Source organism: Leptopilina boulardi, unplaced genomic scaffold, assembly GCF_019393585.1.
Source record: "Leptopilina boulardi isolate dan_hultmark-lab unplaced genomic scaffold, ZJU_Lbou_2.1 LbouV2_353, whole genome shotgun sequence".
In the NCBI taxonomy this organism is placed as follows: domain Eukaryota; kingdom Metazoa; phylum Arthropoda; class Insecta; order Hymenoptera; family Figitidae; genus Leptopilina; species Leptopilina boulardi.
Genome location: NW_026137922.1, coordinates 176469 through 192787, shown reverse-complemented (window position 1 = coordinate 192787; position 16319 = coordinate 176469). Strand labels below are relative to the sequence as shown.

General features: G+C 30.8%; 1 protein-coding gene across 1 annotated transcript in view; it reads left to right on the top strand.

Annotated features, from left to right (window-relative positions):
* The window catches only part of LOC127286354 (MFS-type transporter SLC18B1-like), a 255832-nt gene that overhangs the window by 179246 nt on the left and 60267 nt on the right, over positions 1 to 16319 (top strand). Inside the window, exon 4 of the mRNA XM_051312754.1 lies at positions 8757 to 8877. Coding sequence (XP_051168711.1) covers positions 8757 to 8877 — 121 coding nt within the window. The remainder of the gene's footprint in view (positions 1 to 8756; positions 8878 to 16319) is intronic.

Here is a 16319-nt window from a genome sequence, read left to right as displayed (position 1 = left end):
CCTATGTCACGTATACAATAATAGAAAACAAATTTCCCTTAACCCAGGGTTGCGTGGACAAAACAGATGATCGCGGATTGCGTCCTGTCAAGGGAAGTGGTGTACTCCCACTCAACAGGCCTGGCCCGACCTCGGACCTCAAGTAAGTCAATTACAGCGGGATTCCTGTGTGGATTTTTCGGGCTTAATGAGTTTTTAATCAAAATTATAAAAATTTTAAATATAAACATTGTTTTATTTATTTTGATATATTCGTATTTCTCAGAATTTCACAATTACGAGCATTTGTTGTTCCAATAATAAATGTTAATATTCAAAAGTTTTATAATTTTAGTACAATAAATCTATACGATGTGTTTTTAACCGATTTAACCCAAAGGTGCTGGCATCAAAGATTTTCTTTATCATTTTCATTCTCAAGTATAACCACATGGTTATAGCTCGGGCGCGGCTGGTAAGATAAGGGACACTAGTTTCCCTTACAGGACAGTAATTAAACTGTCATCCACCATTTTATATAGACAATAATAGAAAATAGCCTTAAACCTATCCGAAATAACGCCATTAAAACTAATTATTTGTGATAGTCAACATGGATGCAATGCCAAAAGATCAACTGTGACTAATTTAGCTGCTCTTACTCATTTTATTAAAAAATCTTTACAGTATGGTTATCAAGTTGATGTAATCTACTTGGACTTCGCTAAAACTTTTGACACCATAGATCACACAATTTTAAACAATAAATTAGATTCTCTAAACCTTCCCACTAATATAAAAAACTTGCTTATTAACTATTTCCAGAATAGATCCCATAGTGCAGTTGTGGGAAACTTCTGTTCTCCTTCTTTTGTACCTCAGCGTGGAGTGCCTCAAGGTTCATCTTTCTGTTCACCTTTATTCACTATATACATTAATGACATTGATATTAACTTAAAATCTTTAATACTTTTATTTGCCGACGACGTCAAGATATTCCGTCAAGTCATATCTTCTCATGACGCTGAAATTTTACAAAATGACCTAGACACGATCTCGTACTGGTGTAGTAATAATAAATTGTCGATAAATTTAACAAAGTGTCAAAAGACGTATTATTTCTGCATGTATTTTTCTGTTTAAACTAATTAACTAGCATATCGACTGTCCGACTCTTGAAATTAATTAACTTTAAAGTACCTCGTCTTACTTCACGAAACTTCAAACCTTTTTTTGTCAACAAACATAACTTCAAACTAATTGACTGTTATTGATCAAACTAATTAATCCATTATACATCGCGTGTTACCATATTAATCAAATTTTCGATACTATGAAACCTGACTTCGACGTATTTACTGTAAATCAGTCCAAATTTGTAGATTCACTTAATAGATATGTAATCAATTTACGAGGAAATATTTAAACCATTTATATAATTATTAAACATTTTACGAGGAATTATTTAAACCATTTATATCTTTATTAAACAATTTTCTTAAAAATTGATCGTTGCCCCCCCCCCACAGCAGCCAATCTTTACTAAAAATTTCGTAAAGATTCCTTGAAAATCCTTGAAATCTTGGGAATATTTAATTAAAAAGTTTAATGAAAATTGCATACAGATTTAAATGTCCCACCAAAATAAATATTTGGCGTAAAAGTTGAGTAAAAATTTAAATGAAATTTCCAGGAAATGTTCGTTCGCCGCGCGCTAGCTAAAGACCCTAACCACTACACTACAGATATCTGGCAGAAAAAAAAATTTTCCACAGTCTCTACAACTTGCTGATAGACAAGTAATCCTACTTATCGACCTAAAAGGGCGGGCTCATTTGAAAATGTTTTTCACGGAGATATTTGAATATTCTGTATATTCACATTGCAGGTGAATATAAAAATTAAAAGTGTATCGAAATAATGCTGTAAAACCATGACTGAAGGTCATGTGAAAAGGTTGTAATAAAATTAATTATTTTTTTAAATATTATCTATTAATTAAAAATTCACAAATTTGCGAAAATTAATTTTTAAATTTTTTATTTATTAATAAACAATTATATTAGTATCGTTAAAGACAATAAAAAGCGTTTTAAAAATAATTAAGAAAATAATTTCAATATATTAAAATAAGAAATGAAAGTGAACACAAAAATTCTATTTTTTAAACATTTAAATCAAAATTATTATTCAAAAATTATTTATTATAATTAAAAATGTATTAATTAATGAAAAATTAATTTTTAAATATTTTATTTTTTGTAAAAGATTGTGGCCTTTACAAAATGGTTTTTAAAGTTGAAATAAAATTTTTTAAAAATTAATATTTCGATTCGAAATAAAATTGACTAAATAGACAGAAAAAAATGCTTGTAATATATTTATTTGTGACAATTTGTAAAATTTAATTATTTTCAAAATGTTGAATTACAATTCTTTTAAAATTTGTTTTTTTTTTAATTTTACTAATATTAATTAAAAAATAATTATTTTTGAAAATTCAATTATTTTGAAAAACATTGAATTAAAATATTTTTAAAAGACTAATTTTTTTAAATACCTACTTTAAATAAAAAAATTTTAAATACATACAAAAAAATTAAATATATTATTTTCTTAATTATTTTTAAAACGCTTTTTCTTGTCTTTAACAATACTAATATAATTGTTTATTAATAAATAAAAAATTTTTAAATTAATTTTCGCAAATTTGTGAATTTTTAATTAATAGATAATATTTAAAAAAATAATTAATTTTATTATAATCTTTTCACATGACCTTCAGTCATGGTTTTACAGCATTATTTCGATACACTTTTAATTTTTATATTCACCTGCAATGTGAATATACAGAATATTCAAATATCTCCGTGAAAAACATTTTCAAATGTGCCCGCCCTTTTAGGTCGATAAGTAGGATTACTTGTCTATCAGCAAGTTGTAGAGCCTGTGGAAGATTTTTTTTTCTGCCAGATATCTGTAGTGTAGTGGTTAGGGTCTTTAGCTAGCGCGCGGCGAACGTAGGTTCAATCCCCAGGACCCCAAAATTTGTTTTCAAAAGTTCTTGCTCAATCAAGCATGCAGTATGCAGTATCTTTCGAAATGAAGGGGATTTGCGCGAACTCGTTCCCGAATAGTCTCGTACCACGATTGGTCAGAGACTCGATTGAGTTGTGAAGGGGGAGTTTCTTCCGGGGGGTCCTCGTAAAGACGCGAAAGAGTGTCGGCAGCCTCGTTCATCGTTCCTTTTCGATGTTCGATTTTAACGCGATTCGCGGCCAATTCGAGGGCCCATCTCGCGAGTCTACCCCTGGGATCTTTTATTCCCTGTAACCAGATCAAGCTCGAGTGATCCGTGAGAACTGTCAATTCGGTTTGCTCAATGTAGCAACGAAATTTCCTGAGGGACTCGATCACTGCCAAGCATTCCTTTTCGGTGGTAGTATAATTTACTTCCGCACCTCTCAAAGGTCTGCTCATACACGTGATGAGATATTCGCGGTCTTCGCCTTTTTGCGTGAGGATTCCGCCTATACCGGTATCGCTAGCGTCCGTATACAAAAGAAAAGGTAAATCGGGACGCGGTGCATTCAAAGTCAGTGCATTTTTCAATGTTTTCTTGACTTCGACGAACGCATTTTCGTGCTCTTCAGTCCAAACCCACGGTACTTTTGGACTGGCCAATTTATTCAATGGTCCCTGAACTTTTGCAATGTTGCATAAATGCCGGTGGTACCAGTTTACGGAACCATTGAATTGGCGGAGCTCTTTGCGATTTTTCGGTCGAGGGCGTTCGAGAATCGGATCGACCTTTTTCGGATTTGGTTTCAAGCCATCTTTATCGAGAAGATAACCAAGGTATTCGACCGACGACTTGGCGAAAAACGATTTTTCGCGGTTTATAGACATCCCGGCGTCACGAAGGATTTTGAACACGATTTTCAAGATCTGCAGATGTTCCTCGAAAGTTCTGGAGATAATAATCCAGTCATCCAGATAAGCGTGGACTTAGTCGACAAATCTTTCGGGAAGATCGTGTTCTCGCACGTACTCAACGAATTTTTCTTTCAAACGATCCGTAAATGCTTGAAAAGTGGCTGGCGCATTGGTGAGGCCGAAAGGCATTCTCACCCATTCGAACTGTCCACGACCGGGGACTATGAAGGCGGTATATTCACGCGACTTCGGGTCAATTGGTATGTGGTGGAACGCGTCCGTCAGATCGATTGTGCTAATTATATTGGCTTCTGATAATGCGTCGAGGATCGAATCCATACGCGGTAATGGGTACGCCGATTTTTTTGTGACTTTATTGAGTCTTCGATAGTCTATACAGACTCGGGGCTTCCCATCTTTTCGATAGGTAAGCAACGCGGGACTTGCGAAGCGACCGTTGCTTCTGCGAATAAATTTTCTTTCGATATATTTATCGATTTGCGCGTTTATTATTTTGTCGGCTTCTAGGCTACGTCGATACGGTTTTATTTTAAAAGGCGTTAAGTCGGTCAGCTCGATAACATGTGTCGTTAAGTCGCTGACAATACCTGTATACGCGGCGAAGTTTGACAATTCTTCGTCTAAGAATTTATCGAGTGTTTCTTTTTGTTCGGGGGTTAATTCTATTAACTGAGCCGAATTTATGAAATTAAATTCATCGGTTCGAGACGTAAAAAGGTGTCGTTTTTCTGACCCTTCTATGGACCAATAACCTCGTATGGCGTTTATAACAACTTTCCACGAGGTTATGAAGTCCATGCCTAATATAATTGGCGTGGTGAGTCCGTCCATGACTGCAAACCATAATTCGCCGTTACAATCGTCGATTGTAATATCAAATTTAGCCGAATAACGAGGCGCGGCCACGTGATCGCGTTGCGCGAGTTGCACGCCGGCGCGCGTTATTTCGTCGTAAATTGGAGAACCGTTAGCTAATCTTTTTATTTCATCGAATAATTCGCCCGACATAAAGGTGCGATCGCTACCCGTGTCGAGAAGTCCTTTAAAGACTCTATTGCCTATTTTAATATCAGATACTTTTTACTTGAGAGGAAAAATTTAACAAATGACAAAATTTTATTATTTGGATGAAAAGTTTTATTATTAAAATATATAATTTCCTAAAAAATTGAGTCTATTAGTATTAAGTGTACAGTTTCGGATAATGTTTTAATGATAATAATAATAACATTATTACTATTACTAATAATAATAAAAATAATAGTAATAGCAATAACAAAAATAATAATGACCATGAATAACCTACAGGTAATGTTTCGTCTATTTTAATAAAAAGTGTAAATACTTTTGTTATTTCATTAAAAAATGTATATTATAATATTTGAGGTTATGTTTATACTTCTTTTAGAACCATATTTATCAACTGAAACCATTAAGTACCTTAAGTAATCCTTCCCGAACATTTTAGAATATTTTAATATACATAAATTTAGAAACACTGCATTTTTAATGTATTTTTCGAACGTAGTTCGGAGTATATTTTTTTTCTAAGATCGCAGTTTTGTGAGTTCCTGTTGTAATTCTGCGTCGATTGATATATAATAGACCTACATTCATTGAAAACTCGCGTGAAGATTTAACTTTTACCATTTTTTGCTACTTTGGACCACTCTGCCGTCCAAAGTAAAAAAGCCGTAAACAACAATGTTTTTATTTTTAATTATATACTTTTTTACTTTGGAGGGCAGCACTGTGCGTCGTGTTTTGGAAATCAACTACGTTCAGATTATAAGGAGAAAATCGCAAGCTTCAAAGAAAGTTACACTGATTTAAACATATCTGTTACTCCAAAAGTACATGTGGTGTTTTTCCATGTAGAAGATTTTTGCGATCGAACACAAATCGGGTTAGGGGTTTTTAGTGAACAGGCGATGGAGTCTGTGCACTTCGATTTTAATGCAGTTTGACAAAAATATAAACTATCACGAGATCATCCAGAATATTCTTCTAAACTACTACGCGCCATTTGCTAATACAATATTCTTCATGCCTAAAAAATTATGATTTATCGTTTACTTTAAATACTATTTTTTAATTTCTATAGTTTAACAAACAAATAAATAATTATTTTTAGCATAGTTTTTAGCATAAAAAATACAAAAAATCAATTTTGTTAAAAATCCGTCTAACAATTTTTTTTCTTTTTTATCTTAAATTACTCAGGAGACATAATAGAATAGAAATTCACAAGAAAATTAGAAGTGTTGCGACCTTTGGGAACTGGGTTCGGACCCACCATGTACGTTTGAATGTTCATAATAAAAAATTAATTAAAGAAAGTAATTTCTAGTTTTTGGAAATGAAAATTCAACTCAAATACTATCAATTGATATAAAAAGATAAAAATCAATTTTTTTGATGTAACGTCCCTTTCACCTCTTCCGGATATATGATTATTTCAAGATAACATACGTATCCGGTAGACCGACACGAGGTCGAAGAGGTGCAGTTGCTTTACGATATCCACTAAAACTGTGGTCCCAATATGAGTCAGTTCAACTACGAAGAGCTCGAACTAACAATGCATCAGAGGGCTGGCATAATAAATTCCAACTAGTTGTAGGGGAAAAACATCCCAATTTGTATGCTTTTCTTACGGAATTGGTAAAAAAACAATTTGTTACGGAAACAATGTTTCGACAAATAGAATTGAGTCAGAAAATAAGAAAAGGATGGAGCAAAGAAGAAGAGAAGTTCAAATTTATAACATCGTTTCGGAATATGGTGAATATCGGCACATGAATGATGTCACGGGTTATTTGCGAAACATCGGATACAATATCCAATTTTAATACACTAAACTTTATTCTTTTTGTAAGTTCTACATGTATTTTATAATATATTTATTTATATTCACAAATTACAAATAGTAAAACGAAAAAAAAATATTGGGAAAAAAGTCCTTTGAGAACATGATTTTCTGGGAAACACTATTCTTTGGGAAACGCACTTTTTGGGGAAAAGTGTCGCCCTACCCTATGCAACCCTTATGGTAGTAGAGACTTTTGTCGAATGCGTTTTTGATCGAAGATATTCTGCTTTGGTCTTTAATCAAAAAGCATAAGGTACACAGCGAGTTCTCACTACAACAACTTATGTGCTATGGTACATCTCCGAAGTAAGGTTCAATCAAAAAGTAAACAAATACTTATTAACAAATTGCATAGTTATTGATAAAATAAAACAGCGCGTTTTCCTCTAAAACTGATTTTATTGTTGTCTCTTTCGTCACTTGTATTTTTATTACACCTGTCTGCATCTATAATATAAAATTTCAACTTGAGTAATTGTTAATTAATATATAATCAATAAAGTCATAAATAGATTAAAGTTATTTCGTGAATGTTTTTTAATTTTAGCTATTATATGAGAGATGAGTTATAAACATGCATCAGGTTCCGCAAAAAGTAAAAAAAAAGAAAAATTCAAAACGATGCTAATTGCACTTATGCTAGAGCATTAAAAACTTTTGAATTTTATCGATTAAAATCCAATGGCGGAAAAGAAAAAAGAGAATGGCTTATTTACGATTCAAGTACAAAATCTTTATACTGTTATGCGTGTAAATTATTTTCTACAGACGTAACCTACTCTCTTACTAGTAGTTGTGATTTTAATCGAAAATGAAATTAAAATATAATGGATTATTGAGGAAGTTCAATATCAAAATAAAAAAAGAGAACTAGGAAAAGAAAAGCCTTCTTTTATGAAAGTAGACAAAATGAAACTTTATTGACTGGACGGAAAAACTTTAAAGTAAATGTTTTTTAAGTGATGTGTGACTGGTTGACAGTAGAATTGAGACGTCGATTGTCATCATACTCTGAAATCATAAAATGCTTCAATTGCTTCTTTACGAATAAAGAAGAAGAGATTTGAGAATCATTAACAAAAATACGTGAAACGTATCAAGATGATAATGAATCGGACCAATTAGAGCAAGAATTTGAGCATTTTAGACTTTTATGTTAAAATAGAAAAGTCGGTGAAATTTATAAAATTTGATCTTGCGCAAAACATTAGGAGTACATTTCTAAACATTCTTACACTTATTGAAATTTTTTTTAACAATTCCATTATCAAATGCATCATTATTTTCTGCTTTAAAACGAGTAAAAACATATTTGAGGTCTACAATGAGTCAAAATAAACTGGATGCTCTTTCTGTACTGCATATTGAACGCCTTACGTCAAGACGAATCGATTGGTATATAAGGTATAGATTTGAGTTAAATTTAAAAAATTAATGAAAGTTAAAAAATCAAGAATTCACATTTTAGCTAAAAAAATTTGTGTTTCTCCACGAGGAAGCAAATTTTTTTGCTGATTGTAAAAAGGAAGAAAATGCTCGTGTAATAAATATCTGAATTTACAAATTATTTAAGTAATTTAATTTAAATTAATATTTAATTAATTAAATTTAAATTAGTAAAAGAAATATATTCCTTCCTCCGCGAGGAAGCAAATTCTTTGCTTCACACAATGAGGAAGCAAAATATTCATGAAATGAACGTAATGGAACCCCCTACTTGATTTTATTATTTTTATTCAATAAAGCTCACCCATTTTTAAAAACAGATACTAGAATATGCACTTTCCCTTTTTTTATAATAATAGCTCATCGTAATCTTACTTAACCCATATATTTTACCTTGTATTTTTATTATATAAAGGAAATTTCTAATACAAAAAGTTGCACTTACAGAAATTGTATATTTTCAAAACTACTTTACTAGACTTACTTCATTATTTCTTTTCAGATTGGTGGGTTTGCAACTCCTTTTGTAGTGCTAGGATCTGCACTATTCTTGGCTGCAGTAATGACTGCATTTGTCTTACCTGTTCATGAAAATAGTGAAGACATTACTCAGAATAATGGTGGTAAATTAAAAACGTATTCTAATATATTTTTTCCTTATTACATATTAATTTTATTTCTACAGAATTGATGTTTCTGAGATTTCTAACGTAGCAGTTACAAATTAAAAGTTCTTTGATTAGCTTAATACATTATTAAAATGTCTTATATGAAAGTAGCAATACCCTAAACAATTTATTTATTTAAAAAAAAATTGCAGAAAGAGGTGGGGATCGAAGTTTTGTCGTTTGAAATAATAATGTTAAAACCCTGTAAAGAAGTAAATCGTTAAAGCTAAGAATTCCCTGAAAATAAAAAGAATATACATATAAGGTGTCTAGCAAAGGATAACGTTTTTGCGTGACAAGTAGTTGTCTTTTTTTTCTCGTATAGGTTAGTCTCGTTTTGTCTTTTCCTTTTCTTTCATTCAACGTTCTGGAGATGTGACTTTCGTCAAATCGTATTAGAAATGATTATATGCATGATTAATCAGCGCTTAGAGTCACGTCGTCAACTTTCCTTCTAGTTTTTCCTTGAGTTGATTATTAGTTAAGTTATATTTTATTTCTTTAAGTGTTTCTTTTAATAAATTGTTAGCGTCTTTTAAATTGTGCGTTATTTTTAAAGTTTCTTGATTTCTTGGATTTCTTTGGTCGTTATCTTGTTTCTGAGTAGTGATGTACATGAGCGAGAAATAAGAGAAATAAGTAATATCGAGAATTACTTTATTCTTTTGGTTTTTTATATCATCTCATCTCATATCATAAGATACAGCTCTTGAATTGTATGACAGTCTCAAATATTTTAATACTCTTAACTATTTTTGATATACAAGAAAATGTCTAACAGCTATTTATTAGAAATTTTGTTTGAATAAATAAATAAATTTTGTTTAGAAATTTTTTAACATAATAAAAAGTAACTTAGCTTTTATTTGTTACTTCATAAAGGGCATTTATAAATTAAAATACCCTGAAACAAATAGTTTGCTACAACAGCAAAATTTTAATTGTTTTAATTAAAGCTTAAGTCGAATATAATAAAAGTTTATAAATCTTAAAGAAATCAAATTATTTTATTAAAATGAAAAAAAAAGTTCTTCATATGTGACTATAGGTAATTTATTTAGTTTGAACTACTTTGTAAATTAGGATATTAATTTATTGAACCAGAACTATTATGCAACATAAAATTTATTTTTAATTTCTTTTAAAATATAAAATCCAAAATGCTATATACTTCATAAGTACTAAAAATAATAAACGCTATTTATAACCAAAATAAAATTATTTTTAATTTATTAATAATATATAACGATTAAATAAACTTAAATTTCAAATGTCCCCTTTTATTTGGGATGACAATGAAAATGAAACCCACGAATTCAAATACATTAGCTCTCTAGCACTCTCATTCGACAATCGGTTTCTTATTATTAGTGAACTTCTAGAAAAAGCTTTTTCACAAGCAACCGAAGTTCCTTGGATAGATAAAAGATCACGCGCCATTCGAGCTAGATTCGGGTATAATTTTTCATGCTGTTTCCACCATTCTATTGCGTCCGTATGTTTATCAGCCCTTTCCTCTGCAAATAAAAATCAATTTTTTTTACCAATTATTTTTATTTAATTGAGGCCTCTGTCTTTTGTGCGTTTTAACATCGTCATAAAAAGAATCAACATCAATACTCTCGTCTTCATCTAAATCCAGATCCTCTTCATTGAATTTGGGGTTTTCTTCGTAGACTTATTTGAGTTATGAAAATGTGTTTTGAGTATTCCAAAAAAGAAACAAATATACCAAAAAGGTATTTTTAACAATTTTTTAAATTAAGTTTATTAAACCAACTAAGTATATCATTAAAAAATTAAGTATTATTACATACAAAAAACTTATATTGTTTAAAAAAAATTTATTTCGGCAAAGGGTTAATTTTAATGAAAAATTAGAATAACTAACTTCGTTTTCTTTTTCAGGTAAATAATAAGTTTGTCTACTAAAATATTAAATCCTACAATGACATGTGGAAATGTTGCATACTTTTCGCCAGAAAAAAGTTTCGATAAGCTTTTAAAATGGCGAAGGTTGTTGTTTTTACAGAATAAATCAAGAGCACTTTGCATACAAAGTGACAATTTTATCATATCATGTATAGAATTCCATTCGGTACTAACATCAATGTTTGTCGATCTCATTGTTATATTGCATGATTCTCAACAGTTGTTTAATTTATTGCGCCATTGTTCGGACTTTTTCAAAAGACTAAAGAGTTTCCTAAATTTCGAGAGGGGAGTGTTATAATTTTTCAGTTCATCATTACTATTTTCCGATTCATCATCTACATAATTTTCAATGTCTTCATTATTTTCGATTTCCTGCAATTCATTTTCCTTTTATATATTTTCATTTTTAAGTTTCAACTGCTTCAGCATATCCTGCACAGCTAGATTTAAAATGTGGGCAAAACATTTAAAATGCTGATTTTTAGCATCAAAATCTAGTGGATTCAAGTAATAAACATAGTTCTGGGAGTCCTCCTCGTCAAAAAAAATTATATGGAATGTATTTTTCACCATTAAGTTAGTTGCTGTTATGCTTAGACGGCTTGCTCAAAAATCGCATCATTCATGGTATATTTGCGTCTTATTACCAATAGATGATAGTAAAAATTGGAAGTCAATCTGCCACCATTTGCGAAGTCAGAAGTTCATTTTTGTAAAAAGTCTATTTTGATAAAATGTCAACGTACTCTTTATCATATTGTATTCTATATTAGTGCTTTCGAATATTTATTTACGTAAGTGTTTTTCTGAGTGGAATTTCCTGCTGAACACGAATATCGTATTTATTTTCAAATTAATTCACGTCGTTCCTTAAAATGTAGAAAAAACTGAAATATTGGCTCATGGGACAAAGATAGTTAGAGCTATTGCGGCTCGATAAAATCCTGCTCATGCGACTGCAAATTATAAAAAAAAATTTAATTGTTCTTTTTAGATTGATATACATAATGGTGCGTAATTATATGTGACGCGACGCGAAGAAAGGGACCTAAAATTCCAATTTTTGATTTTCGGATTATGATTGATTCAGATAAATTAAGGATTGCTTTTTAATTATGTGAAGTCAAAATTAAATTTTATCAAATAGTTTTTTTGCAATAACGATTTAAACATGAGCGATTCGTGTAAAGAATTGACTCTCTTTCTCTTCACACACACACATGCGTACGCTCCCCTCTCACTGTGTCCATGCGTCACTTGAAGTTCGGGTCGGTATTCGTGATTTAGAGAGAGATGCGCTGACTACACCGTTCTCTCTCACTACGAAAGCACGTGTACGAGGTGCATCTCTCTTTACTTTCCGAAGACGCCTGAACACACAGACGCCAACTTGAAATAGTAGTGGGAAGCAAGAGAGAGTAAGAGATATCGGAAACTCTTCGCCACGTTCTTGCCTACTCTTTTCTCTCTCCTGTGAAATTGCCGTTTCGACGCTTAGGTCCCTTTTTTCGCGTCGCGTCACATATGTATACGGAAAACGAAGTTTATTGACAGGTTTGGTCGCTAGATTCGAAAACATCTTACCTAACTATTCATGACTAATGCTCCCTTACACTTTATTATATTATTTAATATTTTATTTATTATGTTTTTCCAAGTGTAGTTTTATACCTGTTGTATTACCCGCAGTAATTTTTATTAAGATTTCCAATTTTTTATCATGCGCACATAATTTACATTTAGCAGATTTTACACTTCCTGTATATAGAATTTCAAATAGCTCGTCAAATAATTTTCCTTTACAACTCCTTATTTGGTTTCGTCGTACATGATTTTGACTAAGAAAATTATTTAAATTTAAAACACAAAAATAAATATAAAAACAGAATTAAATTATTTTAATTGTATTAAATATTAAAATTAATCTAATATTTATAGAAATAGTTTTTAACAAAATTTAAATAATTAAATTCTTTTGATTAATTAATATGACTTTCAATTATTGTCGTTATTTTTGGAAACATTTTTCGTGTCTTTTCAGATAGTGAGTTAAAATTTGTTTCTAAAAGTTTTTTTGTCTTTTATGATTAGGTCATTTTCACTAATTTTGCTTCCTCGTGGAGGAAGCTATGTAGTCCTTTCGTTTATAAAATTTTTAAAAATGGTGAAAACAAATTTTCCTCTATATAGAAACATGTTATATGAGATCCTGATCAATTGTCCGGATGTATGTATGTGTGTGTGTGTATGTGTGTGTGGATAGTTTTTGTGAACACGATATCTTTAACAGGTTTTAATGCATTTGGGTAAAATTTGGTAGGCTTATTTAACACATTAATCTCTCAAAAATGACGAGAGGATTTTTAAAAATACAAAAAAAAAAATTTTATCGTCTTTTTTCCAAAATTTTTTTTTTAATTGAAAAAATTTTTAAATCGAAAAATTTAAGGTAATATATAATATAATCGTCTTCTTTATGTCAAGATGAATCGATTAATATATATAAAGTATAGATTTGATTGAAATTTAAAGAATTAATGAAAGTTAAAAAATCAAAAATTCTCATTTTAGCTAAAAAATGATGTGTTTGATTAAATTCAAGTTTATATATGAAATAATTTTATTCCTTGCATTGAAACAAATCAATTAGTATATAGAAAGTATACATTTGAATAAAATTAAAAAAATTAATGAAATTTAAGAAATAAAAAATTTACGTCTTAGCTAAAAAATTGTGTTTTTATTTAAATTCAAGTTTAAACATAAAATAATTGTATTCCTTGCATTAAAACGAATCGACTGGTATGTATAAAGTATACATTTGCGTTAAATTAAAACAATTAATGAAAGTTAAAAAATAAAAAATTTACATTTTAACAAAGAAATTTTGTGTTTATTTAAATTCATGTTCAAATATAAAATAATTGTATTCCTTTTTTTAAACTTTCATTAACTCTTTCAATTTAAATAATAATAATAATTTAAATATATATCATACATACCAATCGATTTATTATAATGCAAGGAATGCAATAATTTTATGTTTAAACTTGAATTTAAACAAACACAATTTTTTTATGTATATTAATTTCAGTGTTACTGCTTCCTCCATGAGGAAGCAAATTTTTTGCATCATATAATGAGGAAGCAAAATGTTCATGAAATGAACATAAAGGACACCCTACTTGTTTTCAAAGTGATCACAATGTTTAATGCATAAAAATTAGCTGCCATTAATAACTTTTCGACGTACAAAAAAGAAATTCGCATAAACCACGGAGGAATAGTAAGGAGACCGATCTTGCTGTAGTAGCGCTTCTGAAAATGTCAGAAAAACATGTACGATAAATGCCAGTTTCACTGCATTTTACTCAACCACCAAAGTAGCTGAGCATGCGCATTAGCCATATGCTGTCTCTTTCTCTCGCAAAAAGTGTGCGAGTGAGATCTGGCTGACGTATATTTCTCAAGTCTTCCATGCGTGTTGTGGTGAAGGGGTTATGTGTTATTGTTATGTTATTATTTTAATAATTATTATTGTTTATTTTAAAATGTCGCTGTGTGCCACGATGTAAGAAAAATCTTTTTCATGACATACATAACACAGCCACACAAAAAAAAAAGTACCCGGGCCGGGAAATGAGACCATCATTTCTTGATGTATTTTGATGCGCTGAACACGAATCTGAAGTCCGTTTAGCTCCATCACGTCAGGATTTTGACATAACCTCAAAAAACATAGCTGATTTTAAATGACAGGAGAAATTTTTTAAATAATGGCAGATTTGCTTGAATCTTGTTACTCGGGGGTTTTTGGGGTCGCTGATTACGAATTTAACGTCAGATTTAATAAATTCAAAATGGCGGATCCAATATGGCGGACGAATTTTTAAAAAGTAGTTGGATTTTTACGAAAATTGGTATCTAGGGGTTTTGGGAGTCGCTGATTACAAATTTATCGTCAGATTATTCAAATTCAAAATGGCGGATCCAATATGGCGGACAAATTTTTAAAAAGTAGTTGGATTTTTACAAAAATTGGTATCATGTGGTTTTTTGGAGTCGCTGATTACGAATTTAACGTCAGATTATTCAAATGTAAAATGGCAGATATAGTACGGTGGTCAAATATCTTTATGTTTCTACATGTGTCTGCATCCAGGGTACCTCCACGCGGTGACGGTGGACAACGGAGTTTGTCCGCTATCCGGCTAAGTCCCTGGATAATGGCTTTGATGCCGTCATGGCAGACACACGTAGGAAACGTATTACGATGCAGGGACTCGGAACCCCAGTATCGGCCAAGTTACATAAAAATTCAACTATTTTTTAAAAACTCGTCCACCATATTGGATCCGCCATTTTGAATTTGAATAATCTGACGATAAATTTGTAATCAGCGACTCCCAAAACCCCTAGATACCAATTTTCGTAAAAATCCAACTACTTTTTAAAAATTCGTCCGCCATATTGGATCCGCCATTTTGAATTTATTAAATCTGACGTTAAATTCGTAATCAGCGACCCCAAAAACCCCCGAGTAACAAGATTCAAGCAAATCTGCCATTATTTAAAAAATTTCTCCTGTCATTTAAAATCAGCTATGTTTTTTGAGGTTATGTCAAAATCCTGACGTGATGGAGCTAAACGGACTTCAGATTCGTGTTCAGCGCATCAAAATACATCAAGAAATGATGGTCTCATTTCCCGGCCCGGGTACTTTTTTTTTTTGTGTGGCTGTGTAATAAATAATATGTGTGTAATTACTTTGGCTCTATTATTCTTTTAATAATTACATCAATTTATTGACACTTTAAATATTCCAATAGCATACATTATTATATACTTACACATGATTTTGGAGATACAATATCACAATGGTTAATCAAATTTCTGGAATAAACATAAACACTGAACACTAAGATTTTTTTTGTGACATATATGTATATCGCATAACCACACTATTCATCTGTCAAAATTGAGGTCCAATGCGCATGCTCAGCTACTTTGGTGGTTGAGTACAATGCATTGAACCTGGCACTTATCGTACATGTTTTTCTGACATTTTCAAACGCAGAGATCGGTCTCCTTACTATTCCTCCGTGGCATAAACATTCGATGTATTAATTATTCTATGACTATTTTGAAAATGTAGAAAGTGGGGAGATGTGCTCCAGCGTTAGTGGGGAGTTGTGCCTGACCTCATATTTAACAGTTTTGAATGCTAATACGAACTCTCTTTTTTCATTTTGCATTATTTATGAATAATTAGAATGTTTTATGCAATTTAAATATTGTTCTTTAGTGAAATGAGGCTTTTAACATCTGTATTCACTGTAAATGCAATTAATTACATATAGTTTAATTCAATTATTTTTAAAATAATTTTATTTTATCTAAATTATCTAAAATTAATCTTTCATTATCTTATCTATTACTTTATTTTATGTAAGTTATCTTAC